We start from the raw sequence: 20965 nt of genomic DNA on the forward strand, positions 1-20965 counted from the left end.
AGCATGCATAAATTGACAAAGCTTGTTCACGGCATAAGCAATATCCGAGCAAGTTAAAGTGCAATATTGCAAGGGCCCAACGACACTCTGATATTCCGAGCCATCGAGTAATGGAGAACCATCATGAATAGACAAAAAGGAGCCCGAAACCATAGGAGTGGCTACTGTTTTGGTATCCAGAAGATTAATACGGCGGAGGAGATCAACAATATACTTAGTCTAGCACAAATGAAGACCCATGGAAGACCTGGTAACTTCAAGCCCAATAAAATAATGCAAGTCCCCAAGGTCTTTGACGGAAAAGTGAGACTAAAGCCGAGAGAGCAATGTTTGAAGATGAGTGAATTTGTTGCTAGTAACCAATATATCATCTACATAAATCAGTAGCACAATAATACAATCATGAGAGCGATAAATGAACATGCTAGAGTCACTCTTGGAAGCCGCATACCCCAAAGTAAGAAAAGTCGAAGTCAATTTGGAGAACCAAGCACAAGGAGACTATTTTAGACCATAGATTGACTTAAGCAACTTACAAACATGATGAGGCTTGGTGGGGTCAATAAAACCAGGGGGTTGTTTCATGTACACATCCTCAATGAGATCACCATGAAGAAAGGCATTAGAGACATCAAGTTGACAAACGGGCCAATCCATGTTACGGGCAAAGTGAAGCACAACCCGATTAGTAGCTATCGTTACAACTAGACTAAATGTATCAAAGTAGTCCAAACCCTCTGTTTGATGATAACCCTTGGCCATAAGGCGATCCTTATACCTCTCAATGGAACCATCAGCCTTTAACTTGAGTCGATTAAACCATTTACAACCCACAATCTTAGCTGATGGCGGAGGAGGAACTAAAACCCAAGTAGAGTTGTGCTGAAGGGCAGAAAATTCTTATGCCATAGCAACCTGCCAATCTTTGGATTTAGAAGCTTGCACATAAGAGGAGGGCTCAACAATAACACTTGTGTACACACTCAAATACAACTTAGGTTTGTGAATGTCTGCCTTAGAATGAGTAATCATAGGATGGTGTTGAGTAGTAGAAGAAGATAAGACAATATCAGGGCCATTTAAATCTACCACTAATGGATGAGAAGGAGGAGAAGAGGACAGATTGAGAGAGGCAGAAGCAGCGGAAGAAGGAGAAGAGGATGGAGGAATAGGGTCAGGGGAACCAAAAGTGGAAGAAGGAGGAGGAGAAGGAGAGGGAAAAGAAAAGGAATAAGGAACAGAGGGAGAAGAAGAGCTAGAAGGTAGGAATGAGGATAGAAGAGGGACATCGGAAGTAGAGGCGAAAGAGGGAGGAAATGAGGAAGGAGATTGAAATGGATAGGTGTGTTCATTAAAGACGACATGGCAGGAAACATAAACACAGCTATTGTCTTTATCAAGACAAAGGTGGCCCTTATGGTGAGTGCTATACCCAAGAAAGATGCACGGTTTGGACCGTAATTGCAATTTGTGATCTGTGTAAGGGCGCAAAAAAGGGAAACCCAAACAGCCGAACACCCGAAGGTGCGAATATGAAGGTGGTTTATCATAGAGGACTTGATAAGGAGATAAGGCATTAAGGACAGGCGTAGGCATACAGTTGATCAAGTAGATGGTTGTTTGAAAAGCATAGGACCAATATGAGATTGATCAAGTATGTTAAGCCTCGTTTCCACAACATGACGATTTTTTCGTTCCACACGCCCATTTTAAGCAGCGGTATGAGAGCAAGAAAACCGATAATGAACACCAAGGTTGGTAAGATACGGGAGTACGGGGTGGAATTCACCACCACCATCTGTTTGTACTATTTTTATTTTGGTATTAAATTGACGTTCAACCATGGTTTGAAATTGAATAAAGGTATAGTAGGTTTGAGCTTTAGAAGATCAAAAATAAAGCCAAGAGAAACGAGAATAGTCATCAATGAGAAAGGAAAAAAATAACGAAAACCATTCACTGATGTAATAGGGGCAGCACCCCAAAGGTCCATATGTATTAATTCAAAAGGTTTTACAGCTCTTGAGTTTGACAACGAAAAAGGAAGACGATGGCTCTTGGCCAAATGACAAGAATTACAAAAGGAAAAACATCTGAGGAGATATGGAAAGAACGAAGAACTTGGCGAATGATGGGAGGAGCGGGATGACCAAGGCGAAGGTGCTAAATAGTGGTGTCTGTGGTGCGAGCCAAGAAAAGCTGAGGAGATGTGGTACTGGAAGGCGGCCGAGAGGTTGGAAGTGTGACACGATAGAGGCCATTTTCAAGAAGACCCTGAAGGAGAGTATGCTTTGAGACCTAGTGTTTAACAAGAAAATGAGAAGGGTAAAATTCAGCAAAGGCATTGTTATCTCGACAAAGCTTAATGACACTAATGAGATTATGAGTAATGGCATGAGAATGCATAACATGTTTAAGAGAGACAGTAGAAGGCAGAGAAGAGTTAGAGAATAGATTTAAATGACCAACATGAGATATTGGAAGAGTCTTACAATCCCATACCAGAACCTAATCCGAGCCAGTATACGGCGAGGCAACCTCCAATTGGCCAACATCGGGAGTGAGATGATGGGTGGCCCCTGAGTCCATAAACCAAGCTAGATCGCCCACAGTAGATGCAGTAGCATGAAGACCAGTCGGCGTAGAAGAGGTGGGAAAGTCTAGAGGAGAAATAAGGGACATGTTGAAATTATGAGGCTGTGTTTGGGGTTGATATTGAAGGTTCAAGCGTTGGTAACAAAGAGCAACTGTATGTCCGTGTTTATTACAGATCTGGCATAGAGGTTTGGAACCCGAGGGAATAGAGGAGAGAGGTGGTAGACACTATGAGGCATTAGGTCGAGCACGTGGTCTACCAAGAATGCCAGAATGGTGGGAGAAAGGTCGTGGCTGAGAGGAGAACTGAGAAGCACAGTAAGGAGAAGGATGAGAAGGCTGGGGATTGTGTTTAGGATATTGAGGATGGGAGCGAATGGAGTGTGGTGTATTTGTGTGGAGTTGAGAAAAATTAGCTTGGAGATTGGCGAGTTGGGAGGCGGAGTTTTGACGTTCAAGACGGGAATCGAACTGAAGGAGAAGGCTATGGAGTTCTTCAACGCTAGGTTTCTGTGGACGCATAAGAACAGATGAAACAAAGGAATCATAGGCTTGGTCCAAGCCATTGAGTAAATAAATTTGATGATCGGCTCGGGAGACTGGTTCACCCAGTGCAGCAAGTGTATTACAAAGCGATTTGAGTTTGAGAAGAAACTCATGGATGGAGAGGCCTCCCTTTTTGTGTGTTTGCAGAGAAGTACGAAGCTCTGAGATCTGAGACATGGAACCTAAAATATAGATCTCCTCCAGTGCTTCCCAGATTTGCTATGTCGTAGTATAGGTGACGATTTGAACAAGCATATTCTCGCTCAAGGAGGCATATAACTAGCTCATAAGAAGACGATTGTATCTCGGCCACTAGGTGTATTCCGGATTGAGCTGAGGAGGGTCATTAGTGGAGTATTTTGCTGGGCAAGGTCGAGACCCATCCAAGAACTCCTCGAGACCATTAGCAACCACAATATTCAGAAGTTGGTTTTTCCAAGTAAGAAAATTGGTATCATCTAACTTCACAATAAGAGCTTGAGTGAAATACGGGAAGGAAGAGTGAGTAGAGGAAGAAGAATGGGAGAAGGTATTTGGAGTAAAGGGAGTTGGGGCCGTGTTGGTCACTACCGGTGAGGAGGAAGAAGAAAGAGTAGGTGAAGAGGCCATCGGTTGCTCTGATGCCATGAAGAGAGAGGAGAGAAATTTGGGACAGAATATTCAAAGTGATATATTTGTGTATTATGTTATTGCCTATTAAAGAAAAGTACAAGAATATATACATATATGTAGATTCAAGCCAATGAAAACTATACATGTGGCTGGTATAACAAAAATATAACAGTATACAAAATATATACAAAATGTCTATAGTTTATCACGTACAACCCGTGACATTTTTTATTATAATTTTGTTAGAAATTAAACCAAAAAAACTTACAACTCTGTGATGTATTGAAAGCCGTTGTAAGTTTGACAGGAACTATTTGTAGGGGGCGAGTAGTCGCAATTAAAGCTTAGTTTTTGAGGTGCTTTTATTGTCGCTTCAATTGTTTGGAGAGTCCGTTCTGCAAAATTTATATATTAAAACTTGCTATTGCTCGCATATACTACACATTTAAATTTGAGTTAAGTTAAATTATATTAAACCTAAAGGTGATATACCAATACCTTACCTTTCAGTTTTGTTTTGTTAAAGTACTATTATGCACTCTTGTAATAGTAAGTGTTTGAGGTTATTATATTTTTTATTATGTACTATTGTAATGTAATCATTGAAAATTTAACTTTCGGAATTAAATTTCTAATTTCTTAATAATTAAATTATTTTTCCTCTTAGCATATTCATATGCTAAAAAAATGAGGAGCTTTATCTTTTTAAAAAGAAAAGAAAATAACTTTTATTTGCGTTAAAGGATTAATTAGCCAAAAAATATACTAAGGACCAAATTGCTGTAATTGGTATTATTTAGGGACCAGTAGCACCATATACCAATACCAATCAATCAATATATACACTCGTGTTATGTTCATCAATTTGTATTAAACATGTAATGTGTTGAACACGGTGTACATTTTTTTCAAATTTTTTTCTCTTTTATTTTCAATCATGTAGTGTCATATGTTCTTTGACTAGTCAATTTTAACGTTTATTAGTGGATACCTACGAACTATAAAAAAAAATTAACATTTGAGTACTTTTGTCACAAAATAAAAATAGATATTTATGTGGTAGTAATTTAAAAATTTGAGTATTTTAGCCGCAGATATCCTAATTTTTATAATTTATCCACATGTAAAATAAAAGTAACTTCCAAATTATTTTATCTTCAAATTTTGTAATCTTTCTTACTATTTTCTTAGTGTAACGACTATCTCTACAATGAATAGAAGTTAACAATTCAAGTATATAATGAGTTTGCCTTTCACACATTCACCATACCATTTACATTAACTATTCATACTATTCATGGCCACTTTAGTCATTATTCATGGTGGGTCCCATAGCAGGATCCACATAGGTCACATCAGATCCCACAATGGGATCTACTTGGGTTCCAAAGTATTGACACGTGATACGGCTCTACAATAACTAAGTAAGCAAATTAAATTATAAGTATAATACTACAAGAAAGTCTAAAATTAGAGGCGGAACAATTAGAGGTGGACTTAATCCGCCGGTAATGTACGGGTTTTAGCGACGGACTACTGGGTCCGCCGCTAATAATGTGGAAATTAATAAAAAAAGTTAATTTTTTTATTAGCAACGAACTTACCAATTATTAGTGGCGGGGAGTTCGCCACTAATACAATATCCGGGAAATGAAATGGTGTTCAATTTCAAAATTATTTGCGGTGGTATTTTCCCTTAGTAGAGGCAAACTATCCGCTGCTAATACTATTAGCAGCGAGTAAATATCCGCCGGTAATAAGACTATTACCGGCGGGATATATTAATAGAGGTGAGTCATGCCGCTAATAGTTTATTACCGACAGGATAATGTTAATAGCGGCTGGTCCCCACCTCTAATAATCTTACATATTGAAAATTTTGCACATCGTTTTGTCCGTCCCTCTCATTTCTCTTCTCTCCCTCTCTCAGACGCACTCTTCTCTCAGTCCGCCCTCTGTCCAAGCACCACCACCACCCCTCTATCCAAGCACTGCCCCTCTATCCGAGCACCACCACCGCCCCCACGCCGGAGTGTATTAATTTTGTATGTATTATTTTAATTGTTTGTATATAGTTTTTTATTTATTTTAATTGTTTGCATTTATTTTCAAAACCCTCCATGCCACACCGGATTTTCAGACCACCACCCGTGTATGTATTTTTTTTAATGATATTGGTTTCATTATATTTATTAAAAAAATTGTTTTGGTCTTATTAAAAAAATAGATTTATGTGTTGTATTATATTGTATTTAATTTATTGTTAAAAGAATGAGATTTGATTATTAAAAAATTTATAATTAAAAAAATATTAGTATGATGCTTTATTTTTTTAGCAGAGCATCCAACTTTTGAAAGAAAAAAAATTCAGATTATTAATGTATGTTTTTATTGTTTTTTTGTATTAATTATATTATGGTTTATGTTGATTTGTATTGTAATATTATTTTAATAAATATTTTGTTGTTTTAGTTCTTCTAGGTTTGTTGTTTGGAGATTTAAAATTTTGGGATATGACAAATTTAAGTTGTTATGTTGTCAAATTTTAAAAAAAAATTATATATCTTATAATAAATATTCTGAGATTTTCTGAGTGGAGGATTTTAAAATTTTTTAAATGATCGTATTAAACTGTTATGCTGTCAAATTTTTTGTAGAATTTTATTAAGTAAAGTAGTTTTAATTTTATTTTTGTTATATGTTATGTCAGCATAATGTGAATTGTAATGAATATTATTTAATTTAGTTAATTAGTATTATTATAATTAATTGAAAATTATTAAAAAAATTAATTAGAATTTAGTTAGTAGTTAATTTATTTTTTATGTCCCTGTATGCTTATGATTGATGGTTGTTGACTACAATCATCAATTATAGGGATATCGGCACATAAATAATAAGTTTGAAATATTAATAATAAAATAATGAATGAAAAAGATTAATAAAATTTATCCAATTATTTTTAAAAATAAATTAGTCTAAAAGTTAAATAATAATTAATTTGAAAAATTATTATTATTATTATTACAAATTAAAAAAATTATGAATAAAGAATTAAATAAATAATCATTTATTTTTTAATTATTTTTAATTAATTTAATTAATTAAATAATAAAAGTTTGATATAACATTATCTAATTAAATAATTTAATTTAATTTTTTTATTAAATAACATTATCTAATATTAAATAGTATTAAATTATTTTAATATAGTAATTGATAATTTTATTTAATAAAAGTTTTAATTATTTGAATCATCTTCGCAGCAACAGTCTCCACAAGCTTATTACCATTCACCACCAGCACCACAGTTTGCTTCACCATCATTGTCGCTCCCTAACATTGGCGATCAAGATATTGACTTGAATGTTAATGAATATTTCTCGTCTGGTTGGCCTGATCCAAACAATAATAATTATTTTACATTTTTTAATTAAATTAAGACAATTGATATTTTATTATGTTTATTTTATGATTAGTTTATATGTAATTAAATTAAGACAATTGATATTTTTATTATGTTAATTTTATGATTAGTTTATATGTAATTTTGTTTGATGAATAGTAATTGTGTTATTAATAATTAATTTTAATTTATGTTAAATTTTATTATCCTTAAATAAGTATTATATGTACATTTATTATTAAATAAAATCAAATGAATTATTATATTTTAATATTATTAATTTATTATCGGCAGATTAATAGGGGCGGGACCCGCTGGTATTAAATGAGTCAAATGAGGTTGACTATTCTTTTACATCGGCGGGGTCCCACCCCTATTAATCCGCCGATATTAATAGAATACCAGCGGGGTGTCAGTCTGCCGGTAATACCCCTAATCACTGACTGAGTATTACCAGCGGACCCCCGCCCCTAATATGCATTACCGATGGAATGCCCTATTATTACCGGCAGAAGCCTCCGCCTCTAATACTCCCTTATGTTGTAGTGTAAATAGAGACTAAGGACATGTTTGGCATGTAGTATAAGGAGATCGTATTGTATTAAATAAGTAGAACACTATGTTTGGATTGAATTTTATGTTGTATTAATTATTATAATCACAAATTTTAATACAATAGCAATTGTATTATTAAATACATAAGAAATTATATATGTTAACTCGTATTGTAATATTTTTTAAATTAGATTGTATTCTAGTAAGGTCCGGGTCGAGGTTGGGGTTAAGGGTGGGGGTTTGGGGTCAGTGGTCGGGGTCAGTCCTGGAGCTAGAACTGGGGCTAGGGTCAAGATCAAGGTCTTGGGCTGAGGTTGGGGGTCGAGGTCTGGGTCTGGGACCGGGGTCGGTGTTTTAACTTCGGTTTTTAAAAATAAAACAGTTGGGAAATACATAGAAAGCGAAGTTAAAGCTTTTAACGGACTTTTAACTTCACTTTTTGGTTTTGCGCTCATAAGAATTAATCTACCACATCAGTTTTATTGAAGATAAGTAGAAAAGGCAGAGGTGTCGTTTGGAAATGGAAAAGAAGGAGCCTTTAACTGTGCTTGTTATTCTTCGGATCTCGGGAAAATATTAACCGAAGTTAGTATGAGGGAAGTTACTCTGAGCGAAATTAAAATTATTTAAAAATTGAAATTAAAAGCGTGGGCATTTAACTTCAATTTTTACATAATAACCAAAGTAAAAGATGTTCCGCCAGCATCACTTATTGTGTTTTAAAGGCCTCTAACTTCGGTTTTTATGTAAAAACTAAAGTTAAAGGCCTCCTTTAATGACCCCAAATTCATTAATGAGGCTTAAGGGCCTTGATTAGTGTGTCGGGAGGGCGTCATTGGGTCAAATGTGATTTGAATGATTTTATTGATTTAATGCATAATTATATGATTAATGATGCTTGTATGATTATATTGGTGTTAATATGATATATACATGGTATTTGTGAGAACCACATTATTATGTGGGCAGGTTTGCAGAGCATGACTCGAGGCGATCCTAAGGCTAGAAAGCGGGAAAAGTCAAAACGGGGCTTAACAGTTGACTTTGGATAAGTCAGGGGTATTTTAGGTATCGGATAGTTATTTAGACTATCGGTTTAAGAAAATAAATATATGGAGATATATTTGAGGTTAGGAAGTCTAGGCGGGAATATTGGGGAATTTTACCGTTTTGCCCTCAGGGACATTTCCAGCACCTAAGTTATAAATGATAGACTTACAAAGAGATAGAAAATAGTAGAAAGAAATTAGACCGACCCCTTATTCTCAGCCTTGTCTCTCTATTCTCTCTCAAGGAAAGCACAAGAAATAAGCATAGAAATTTGGAGAATTTGAGCTGGAATTCAGTGGATTGAAGGAGTGATTTAGAGGCTTAGCTCAAGAATCAATCAGGAAACTTAATCAAGACTAAGGTAAGCATTGGATTTCCTTCTTTGTGGTTAGAAATTCTGAGTTTTAGCTGGGTATTGAGGTAACTGTGATTTTGATGTTTAAGGGCAGAATTAAGGTGGAAAGCTTGGGAATTAACTTGGATTTTTCTTGGAGAAGTGGTTCAGCAGAAGAGGTAAGTTTCAATTCGTGATTTAGAGGTTTCAATCTGAGTTTGTATGGCTGGTTTTAGTGTTTGAAGTTCTTGAGTTTCATAAATTGAAAATGGGATTCTAGTAGGTTTTTGGACTGGATTATTGTTGGGATGTGTTGATAGAATCATGATAAAAGTGTTGTGATTAAAGGGTTTTGAATTGGAGAGCTTTGGCATGGCTTTGGATGAGGTTTAGATGTTGGAAATGGTGGGTATTCTGGGCACGAAGGGAAGGGTCGCGACTCTGTTCTAGAGCGATGCGGCCCTAGGATGAAGTTGAGCTAGGAGGGCTCGGCCAAGGGTGAGCATCGCGGCACCCAAAGCAAGGGCTGCAGCGTGTGTCCTCTTTCAGGCATGCCCTTGGAACTATTTTGAGGGCAAGGTCGCGGCTAGGCTTCAAGGGTCACAGCCCTTAGATGCAAGCTTGAACGTTTTGGGTTTTTAAGCATGGGAATTGAGCATAGTGTGCTCGGGACCTATTTCACCACTGTGCTTGGTGGGATTTGATTTCCCGAAAGTTAGTTTGAACTTGAAAACCTATATTTGAATATTAATGGAACCCAATACCTTGGTTGTGACTAGGTGATAAATGCTAGGGCTCGGGAACGGATCGTGCTCGGGGAGCGTTTCTCGTATCAGTAACCGCAAAGATCAAAGGTCAAAAACTGCACCTAGTTGTATATTTGTAATGGGACTAAGGGTTCCTTATTGTGTATGCTTGAGAGGATGGTATTATGCCATGCAAGCTAATTAGTGAACCAACTGCCTAAGGGTGCCAAGGGTTACACTAGCGCACAGGGCGAGGCTTGGTCACTGGTAGCCGAGGACAGCTTAATATGCACTGAGCTCGGTTTAAGCGGGCCGAAGTCAGTGGGGTAAACAGAGGGTGCGGCCTAAGTTGTCAGCCCTGATTATTATGTGACTTGAATGTTATATATGCTTGATTGCATTCCCGAATCTGAATATATGCTGATTGGTTAATGTTAATTATTTGGTGAAAGATCATGTCTAGTGAATTTACTATTTGGTATTATTGTCTATGTGCACGTTGTGTTTTCTTGCTGGGCTTGGTTCACGGGTGCTACGTGGTGCAGGTAAAGGCAAGGGAAAACTTGATCAGCCTTGATTTGGAGAGCTCTGCGAGCGGAATGTACATGGCCAGCTGCTCAGTTGCCACGGTTGAGGTTTAGGCAGGAACGTGAGACCCAGAAATTGTTCATTTTGCCTTAGTATGGCTGACAGTTGTCTGTACTTTTGGGAGTCTGTAATCCAACTTTTAAACTCTATTTATTTTGGCATCCCATGTATATAACTGCTTAATGATATGAAATGAAACTTTTGAGACTAAAACATTTTTAACCCTAGCTCATACATGTTAAGTGCATGTTTTTAAATTAATGACTTGATTAGCAAGTCTTGCACCTTTATAAGTGCACAGTGTAGCAGTCTTGGCTATCCAGGGCGTTACAACTTGGTATCAGAGCGTCCTAGGATTAAGGGTTCCTAAAGACAGGCTAGACATGTACATTCGTTGCTAGAGGCAAGCTCAAATCAAGGTTCGGTAATGTGTATATGTGTTTATGTGCTTATATGCGTGAAATAGGTTATGAATGCTATTATTTATTGGATTAATAGGAAGCATGAGATACTGATAGGGCTTGGCCCTTGACTGTTGTGTGAGAATATTGAGGCATGTTTATTATCATTGTCGTGCATGCAAATGAATATTTGGGTGATTGATTGTATATTGTGTATGGATAAATTCTCGATACATAGCTATTGTGCAATGAGATTGGAGGCGTGCTTATTAGCAGCCAGTGCATGAGGATGGATGCTTATATGTTGATTGTTTGTGATTGGTTACGTTTTATTGGTGGATCTTGGAGAAGTTTTTACCCTGTCATCATGGTCTGACATGCAAGTCTTTATTTGCATATTGACTTTGATAGCTATGCGTCCAAGAAAATCTACGCGACTAGCCAGCACTAGGTCCGGGACCGGGGGTGATGACCAGCGCCAGATTCCTCCGCCAATTCCTGAGAACTGGCAGCAGTTAATGGCAGATATGCAGGCTCGATTACAGAGCCAGGATGAGCAGATCCGTATTTTGCGACAGCAGGCTCCATCAGGTAGTGCTGCCCCTATTGTACCACCTGCAGTGGTACCAGTTGTGCAGTCAGGGGAGGTTGGAAACAGATGGGAGTCGTTGTATGAGCGGTTCAGGAAGCAACAACCCCCAATCTTTGACGGTGGACCGGATCCATTGAAATTCGAGCAGTGGCTAACTATGATTACCATAATTATGGATTTCATGAGAGTAGAGGAGCATGAAAGAGTGGCCTGTGCAACGTATATGTTGAGAGAGGATGCCCGCATCAGGTGGGAAGTGGCATCGCAGACCAGGGATGTTACTGCCTTGAGTTGGGAAGGTTTCTGAGACCTGTTTAGTCAGAAGTACTACAATGTTTCCATCAGGGCAGCAAAAGTCAATGAGTTTGTGAGTCTGGTGCAGGGCAATATGACTGTTACTGAATATGCCCTAAAATTTGATAGGCTTGCGAAGTTTGCACCAGATCTTGTCCCTACTGATGCTGCTAGGCAAGATAGGTTCATCAGGGGTCTTAATGCTATGATAGGCCGGGATGTCAGGATCACAACGGTACCTAGAGGAACAACTTATGCCCAGGCCGTTGAGAAGGCTCTTACCGCAGAGGAAGCGGAGAACAAGATATGGAGGGAAAGTGTAGTGAGGCGTGAGAGCCGCAGAGTGGTGCCTCCTTATTCAAGGGCAAGTAGGGGCTGAGGCCCCAGTGACTTCAAGAGAAAGGTTCCTGACACTTCGACCGTTGCTGGTCCTGATAGGAGGGGTCAGGGTGGTCAGGGTGGCGGCGAGGCATGGTGGACCTATCCAGAGTGCCCGAGGTGTAGAAGACGCCATCTGGGCGAGTGTCGGGCCAAGGCATGCTTTGTGTGCGGAGCAGTAGGGCATCATTGATTGATTTTGGTGCTACACATTCCTTTGTTTCTAGTAGAGTGATTGATAGACTGTGTAGACCTAGTGAGTATCGGACTGCAGGGTTTGGGGCTTTATTGCCTATCGAGGAACTGGTAGTTTCTAAGAGATGGATTAGGGCATTGCCAGTGATAGTTGATAGTAGGGAACTTTCGGTGGATCTGATTTAGTTAGATATGGAGGATTTTGATATGATCTTAGGGATGGATTGGTTGGTTAGGTATGGAGCTACTATCAACTGCAGGAAGAAGATGGTGACTTTTGAGCCTGAGGGTGAGGATCCATTTGTTTTTGTGGGTGCGGTATGTGGACAAAGCGTAACCATGATTTCAGCGTTGAGAGCCAGAGACTTGTTGCAGGGGGGATGCATAGGTTTTCTAGCCAGTGTAGTGGATACTACTAGGGTTATGCCGGCAGGGCCGGGAGAGACCAGATTGGTGTGTGAGTTTTTGGATGTATTTCCTGAGGATCTTCCAGGATTGCCACCGCGCAAGGAGATTCAGTTTGAGATTGAGTTAGCACCGGGGGCAGAACCAGTATCTAGGACACCGTAAGAAAGGCACCAGCAGAATTGAAAGAGTTGAAGATACAGTTGCAAGAACTTCTGGATTTGTGATTCATCAGGCCTAGTTATTCTCCATGGGGCGCTCCAGTGTTGTTTGTTAAGAAGAAGGATGGGACTTTGAGGACGTGTGTAGATTATAGAGAATTGAACAAGTTGACTATCAAGAATAAGTACCCTCTACCAAGGATTGATGACTTGTTCGATCAGCTACAGGGAAAGACGGTGTTCTCAAAGATTGATCTTTGATCTGGCTATCAGCGACTGAGGATCAAAGATGAGGATATACCGAAGACGGCCTTCCGGACACAGTATGGGCATTATGAGTTTTTAGTCATGTCTTTTGGTCTGACCAATGCCCCGGCAGTTTTTATGGATCTGATGAACAGGGTGTTCAGGGACTTCTTGGATCAGTTCGTCATCGTTTTCATCGACGACATTCTAGTGTACTCCAGTTCAGAGGCAAAGCATGACCAGCATCTTCGACAAGTTTTACAGAGGTTAAGGGAGCATTAGTTGTACGCCAAGTTTAAGAAGTGTGAGTTTTGGTTGCTAGAGGTGACTTTTCTTGGGCATATAGTTGGAGCAGAAGGGATTAAGGATCCGTCCAAGGTAGAAGCAGTAAGGGATTGGTCGAGGCCAAGGAACGCCTCGGAGGTGCAGAGTTTCCTTGGAATGGCAGGTTATTACAGAAGGTTCGTAGAGGGGTTCTCAAAGATTTCTTCACCGATGACAGAGTTGACAAGAAAGAATCAGAAGTTTGTTTGGTCAGAGAAGTGTGAGAACAGTTTTCAAGAGTTGAAACGACGACTTATTTCTGCACCTGTGTTGAGTCTTCCTTCGGAGGAAGGAAAGTTTGTAGTCTATTATGATGCATTGAGGATGGGTTTAGGCTGCGTGCTAATGCAGAATGAGAAAGTTATAGCTTATGCATCTCGGTAGCTGAAGGAGTATGAGCAGCGGTATCCGACTCATGATTTGGAACTAGCTGCAGTGGTATTCGCACTGAAGGTGTGGTGTCATTATCTGTATGGGGAGAAGTGTGAGATATATACACTGACCATAAAAGTTTGAAGTATTTCTTTACTCGGAAGGATCTGAACATGAGGCTGAGACGTTGGTTTGAGCTGGTTAAGGATTATGTTTGTGATATCCTTTACCACCCTGGGAAGGCCAATGTGGTGGCAGATGCGTTGATCCGGAGGGGCCCAGGACAGTTGTATAGTTCCACCCAGATCTCGAGGGAATTAGTTGATGAGATGGCCAGGGCAAAGATAGAACTGGTGGTAGGCCAGTTAGCTAATATTACCTTGCAGTCGACCCTGTTAGAGCGGGTCAAGAAGGGTCAGTTGGTGGATGCGTAGTTGTAGGAAGTTAGGCAGCATGTCTTAGCGGGGACAACTAAGGATTATTCTGTTTCTGAGACAGGTTTGCTTCGATATCAGGGACGGATTTATGTTCCGGCAGATGAGGGGATCAGACGAGAGATACTGGATGAGTCTCACCTTACGCCATACTCGCGTCATCAGGGTACCACAAAGATGTATCAGGACCTACGAACATTATATTGGTGGCCTGGGATGAAGAAGGATGTGGTAGAGTATGTGGCTAGATGTTTGACATGTCAGCAGGTAAAGGCTGAGCATCAGCGACCAGCAGGATTGCTTCAGCCTTTGGGTATCCCAGAATGGAAGTGGGAAGACATCACCATGGACTTTGTGGGAGGATTACCCAGAACAGTGGGACTTTGTGACTCGGTGTGGGTGATAGTAGACAGATGCACCAATTCAGCCCATTTTCTACCAGTGAGGTCGACCTATACAATGGAACAGTATGCAGAGCTGTATGTGAAGGAGATAGTTCGTCTCCATGGGGTTCCAAAGTCTATTGTATCTGATCGAGACCTATCTTTACCTCCAAGTTTTGGGGAGCTCTGCAGAGAGCCATGGGGACTCAGCTGAAGTTTAGCACAGCTTTTCATCCACAAACTGATGGACAGTCTGAGAGGACGATTCAGATGTTAGAGGACATTCTTAGGGAATGTGTGATAGATTTCGAGGGGTCTTGGAGTAAGTACTTACCATTGATTGAATTCTCATATAACAACAGCTATCAGTCCACAATTAGGGTGGCCCCTTATGAGATGTTATATGGGAGAAAATGTAGATCACTCATACACTGGGATGAGATGGATGAGAGGAGGTACTTAGGACGAGACATGGTTCAGAAGACCAATGAGGCTATTGAGAAGATTCGAGCTAGAATTCTTGATTCGCAGAGTAGACAGAAAAGCTACGCTGATCCTAAGCGTAGAAATGTAGAGTTCCAGGTTGGGGACCATGTGTTTCTGCGAGTTTCGCCACTGAGAGGGGTGAGGAGGTTTGGAGTGAAGGGCAAGCTGAGCCCTCGGTTTGTTGGGCCTTTCGAGATCCTAGAGAAGATTGGGCAGGTGGCTTATAGGTTGGCCTTGCCACCGTTGCTGTCAGGAGTTCATAATGTGTTCCATGTCTCCATGTTGCGGAAGTAAGTTTTAGATACGACACATGTGCTGAAGTATGAGAAATTAGAGTTACAGTCAGACTTGTTCTATGAAAAGCGACCAGTTAAGATTTTGGATCGGAAGGATAAAGTTATACGGAATAAGACAATTCCGTTAGTGAAAGTTTTGTGGAGGAATAGCAAGGTCGAGGAAGCGACCTGGGAGTTAGAGTCAGCGATGCGGGATCAGTATCCCGAGTTATTCAGGTAAATTTCGAGGACGAAATTCTCTTTAGGAGGGGATAATTGTAATGACCCCAAATTCACTAATGAGGCTTAAGGGCCTTGATTAGTGTGACGGGAGGGCATCATTGGGTTAAATGTGATTTGAATGATTTTATTGATTTAATGCATAATTATATGATTAATGATGCTTGTATTATTATATTGGTGTTAATATGATATATACATGGTATTTGTGAGAACCACATTATTATGTGGGCATGTTTGCAGAGCATGACTCGAGGCGATCCTAGGGCTAGATAGCGGGAAAAGTAACAACGGGGCTTAACAGTTGACTTTGGATAAGTCAGGGGTATTTTAGGTATCGGGTAGTTATTTAGACTATCGGGTTATGAAAATAAATATATGGAAATATATTTGAGGTTAGGAAGTCTAGGTGGGAACATTGGGGAATTTTACCGTGTTGCCCTTGGGGACGTTTCCGGCACCTAAGTGATAAATGATAGACTTACAAGGAGATAGAAAACAGTAGAAAGAAATTAGTCCGACCCTTTATTCTCAGCCTTGTCTCTCTATTCTCTCTCATGGAAAACACAAGAAATAAACATAGAAATTTGGAGAATTTAAGCTGGAATTCAGTGGATTGAAGGAGTGATTTAGAGGCTTAGCTCAAGAATCAATCAGGAAACTTAATCAGGACTAAGGTAAGCATTGAATTTCCTTCTTTGTGGTTAGAAATTCTGAGTTTTGGCTGGGTATTAAGGTAACTGTGATTTTGATGTTTAAGGGAAGAATTAAGGTGGAAAGCTTGGGAATTAACTTGGATTTCGCTTGGAGAAATGGTTCAGCATAAGAGGTAAGTTTCAATTCGTGATTTAGAGGTTTCAATCTAAGTTTGTATGGCTGGTTTTAGTATTTGAAGTTCTTGAGTTTCAGAAATTGAAAATGGGATTCTAGTAGGTTTTTGGACTGGATTGTTGTTGGGATGTGTTGATAGAATCATGATAAAAGTGTTGTGATTAAAGGGTTTTGAATTGGAGAGCTTTGGCATGGCTTTGGATGAGGTTTAGATGTTGGAAATGGTGGGTGTTTTGGGCACGAAGGGAAGGATCCCAGCTCTGTTCTAGAACGCTGTGGCCCTAGGATGAAGTTGAGCTAGGAGGGCTCGGCCAAGGGTGAGCGCCGCGACGCCCAAAGCAAGGGCCGCGGTGCGTGTCTTCTTTCAGGCATGCCCTTGGTTCTGTTTTGAGGGCAGGGCCGCGGCTAGGCTTCAAGGGCCGCAGCCCTTAGATGCAAGCTTGAACGTTTAGGGTTTTTAAGCATGGGAATTGAGCCTAGTGTGCTCGGGACCTATTTCACCACCGTGCTTGGTGGGATTTGATTTCCCGGAAGTTAGTTTGAACTCGAAAACCTATATTTGAATATAATGGAACCCAATACCTTGCTTGTGACTAGGTGATAAAAGCTAGGGCTCGGGAACGGATCGTGCTCGGGGAGCGTTGCTCGTAATCAGTAACCGCAAAGATCAAAGGTAAGAAAACTGCACCTAGTTGTATATTTGTAATGGGACTTAGGGTTCCCTATTGTGTATGCTTGAGAGGATGGTATTATGCCATGCGAGCTAATTAGTGAACCAACGACCTAAGGGTGCCAAGGGTTACACTAGCGCACAGGGCGCGGCTAGGCCACTGGTAGCCGAGGACAGCTTAATATGCACTGAGCTCGGTTTAAGCGGGCCGGAGTCACTGGGGTAAACAGAGGGTGCAGCCTAAGTTGTCAGCCCTGATTATTATGTTACTTGAATATTATATATGCTTGATTGCATTCCCGAATCTGAATATATGCTGATTGGTTAATGTGAATTATTTGGTGAAAGATCATGTCTAGTGAATTTACTATTTGGTATTATTTTCTGTGTGCACGTTGTGTTTTCTTGCTGGGCCTTGGCTCACGGGTACTACGTGGTGCAGGTAAAGGCAAGGGCAAACTTAATCAGCCTTGATTTGGAGAGCTCTGCGAGCGGAATGTACATGGCCAGCTGCTCAGCTGCCATGGTTGAGGTTTAGGCAGGGACGCGAGACCCAGAAATTGTTCATTTTGCCTTAGTATGGCTAATAGTTTTCTGTACTTTTGGGAGTCTGTAATTCAACTTTTAAACTCTATTTCTTTTGGCATCCCATGTATATAACTGCTTAATGATATGAAATGAAACTTTTGAGATCAAAACCTTTTTAACCCTAGCTCATACATGTTTAGTGACATGTTTTTAAATTAATGACTTGATTAGCAAGTCTTGTACCTTTATAAGTACACATTGTAGCGGTCTTGGCTATCCAGGGCGTTACACCTCCTCTTTTAGCTTTGGTTTCTACATACTTTTAACTTTACTTGGAATAACTTCAGTTAAAAAAAAATTTGAGATCCGAAAAATAACAAGTGAAAAAATTGAAGTTAAAATCTATTTTTGTAGTAGTGAAGTAACAAACATTTAATTACGATAAAAGTACAAGACATTACCCATTGTTGGCATTCAGCAAGTACCATTCATTAATTTTTACTTTGGAATAATCAAAAGCAACATGTTCGAAAACAAGTGGGCCACGATGTCAAATCTCTTTAAAAATACTAATTTCTTAGTTTTTATGTCCTTTTAAAAATAGATAATAATTTGAAAATTAAAAATATAATTTCAAATAGAAATATTAAAATAAAATCTTATTAATTATTTAACTAACATAGATTTAATTTATTAAACTTTTTTAAAACTATAACAAAAACACAAATCATAATTATTTAATAATTTAATAATTTTAAATTTATTAAACTTTCTCCTCCCATCATTATCCACTAAGAAAAATTTTATGTAGGTAAAAAGAAAGGAAAATATTTTTCACAAATTTAGTAAGATAATTTTTTTAATATTTAACTTTTTTGCTCAGATTTATAATTATTCTAATATTCATAAAATTATTCTATAATTTCACGAAAAAATGTCTTAATTTATTGACACAATCCAAATATGAGAAAACAGAATCCACTAAAATTCAAAATTTCCCCAATTAAAATCAAAGGCTTAAACAAAGCCCAAAAGTTGCCTAGAAAAAAAATGAACAAGCCTAGCATGTATGATTAATCTCTCTCTCTGACCTTGAGCCTGATATGCTCATTATTCATAGAAAATATATATATAAGGTTGCTACTTATAGATAATTATTTTAATATTAAATATTAGATTAAAATCAATGATTCATAATTATAGTTGTTAATAAATATTTTTAAAAGTAAATTTTAATTTTTTTAAATTTTTTTGAAAAGCTACCTAATTATTTATTAGATTAAAGAATTAAAAAAAATCTTATTTAAGTATTATATATGATTGTAATTTGTTATATCCAACATTAATAAATTTTCTATATATATAAAGAAATAGACTAGCGACGGCTTTTGAAGAAGATGATGAACATCTAGAGTTTGTGATTTATGGTTAATTTTATTAAAATTTGATTTTGAGTTTATTTAAATCAAACTTTAAATAAATAAATATTAAGATTTGTTTTTATTTTAATTTTGTTGTTTCTGTAATTAATAAAGATCTGTTGTTAACTTTGGGTTTAAAGAATTAAATTAAATTCATTTTAGCTTCAATTTTTTTTTATTAAAATTGATTTTTAATTTTACTGTATATTTATTAGAGGAATTTAAACACTGAGAAAATGGTTTTGTAAAAAAAAAATTGACACTATGGACCATTTGTTTCTTGACACGAAAGCCCAAGAATTGGTAATAGTGGAAACACTTGATAATACTTTCATAAAAAAGAAAACGATAATAATTTCTTTTATATATAAAATCCAATATATAAGTGCAAGCAAATTGAAAGTTATGGTATTTAATCCGAAAGTTCCCTTTACAGTATTTTATTGTCGAATTTAGTTTATTTTTTTTATTTTTTTATCGATAAACAAGACTTGATTAACAGAAGAAAATAAACAAATAAAAATCCAAATTGTTTTACTTGTGCTGATTTTGCTTTTAGGACTTCAAAACTGAAAACCTGAGATACCATCAGTAACTTTCGTTTTCTCTAATTATAAATATAATAATCTTTAGATTTTTTAAGACAAACATATATAAGTACACCTATTTAAATAGAAATAAGAAGAATGAATGAATGGCCATAGTCAGTAAGTACTAACGTTCGTCAGGGTGCAAATGCAGTTGTGCTGCTGATAGTCCAAAACAAGCCATACTCCAGAAGAGCAACCATAATAGTAGACACCACCGCATGTTGTGGAACGCAATCTTCAGTTTAGAATTGCCAAGGGATTGGTGCAAAAAGAAAAAAAACCGACAAGAAAGAATTGCTATAAGATTTTTGATTGGGGCAAAAAGAAAAAGAAAAACAAGAAAAGAATTGTTATAAGATTTTGATCAAGGAGATTTTTTTTGTTTTTTCTGGAGTAATTTATACTCTATTAGAAGACTGGGCTATTTATTTATATAAATATATAAATGTATATATATATATTTAGAAGAATTTTTATATAGGGATTTTATTTTATGTTTTACTAGTGGGACTCTTCGGTATTCTTGATCTGTGAACAGTTTTTAGCACGATTTTTTTTATGATCGTGTATATTGTAGTTATTTAGAATATCTTGCAAATTTTTAAAAAATTTCGAATAGTTTACACGCGCATAAAAAATATTAATCATGCGTGCAACAATATGTTTAAACTTAATTTTTAGTACGGTAAACTATTCGGAATTTTCTAAAAATTTGCAGAATGTTCTAAACAATTATAATATACACACTAATAAAAAAAATCACACCAAAAACTATTCGGATTAAAAAACTCTTAGAAGCCACCAATAAAGTTTAAAATTAAACAAAATTGTCCATTATGAATCTGTTGAGTTGTCCTATATTTATAGCTGGCCGTTGAGTTGTTATTATGAATGGGATGTATAGTCATTTCAAACTTAGAATCGCTGACAGATGAAAGGAGTGACTACTTTGTGATGAAGGCCCAGCTTCACATTCACCATAATGGCTGAAAGGAACTAGGGCCCGATCAGCCCAATCGCAAGGGACCCACTCAACTACTTTTTTCTTTTAATAATTTTAAGAAAATAATTTAATTAATTACGTGAAATTTTTTACATTTTATTTTATTAATTATATATTTATAGGAAACTCTAATATAGGGTCATTCTTTTTGTTCTTAAGGCATGAATGTCTATGTGTTTCTACATGTTGTGAGATTATAATCTTTTTTTTTTATGACGATGCATATTATATTTATAGCAAACACTTTATCTATTTTCAGAAAATTATGAATAATTTACTATGGGTTTGTGGACTAAATTAAATT

The 20965-nt window shown here is 37.6% G+C and overlaps 1 protein-coding gene across 1 annotated transcript in view; it reads right to left on the minus strand.

Annotated features, from left to right (window-relative positions):
* The window catches only part of LOC133792575 (probable LRR receptor-like serine/threonine-protein kinase At1g29720), a 54398-nt gene extending 34376 nt beyond the window's left edge, over positions 1-20022 (minus strand). The window contains exons 1-2 of the mRNA XM_062230483.1: positions 19788-20022; positions 4022-4148 (exon numbers count right to left, since the gene is read on the minus strand). Coding sequence (XP_062086467.1) covers positions 4022-4148; positions 19788-19878 — 218 coding nt within the window. The 5' untranslated portion in view covers positions 19879-20022. The remainder of the gene's footprint in view (positions 1-4021; positions 4149-19787) is intronic.
* Positions 20023-20965: the final 943 nt, after the last annotated feature.

This window comes from Humulus lupulus, chromosome 7, assembly GCF_963169125.1.
Source record: "Humulus lupulus chromosome 7, drHumLupu1.1, whole genome shotgun sequence".
Lineage (NCBI taxonomy): Eukaryota > Viridiplantae > Streptophyta > Magnoliopsida > Rosales > Cannabaceae > Humulus > Humulus lupulus.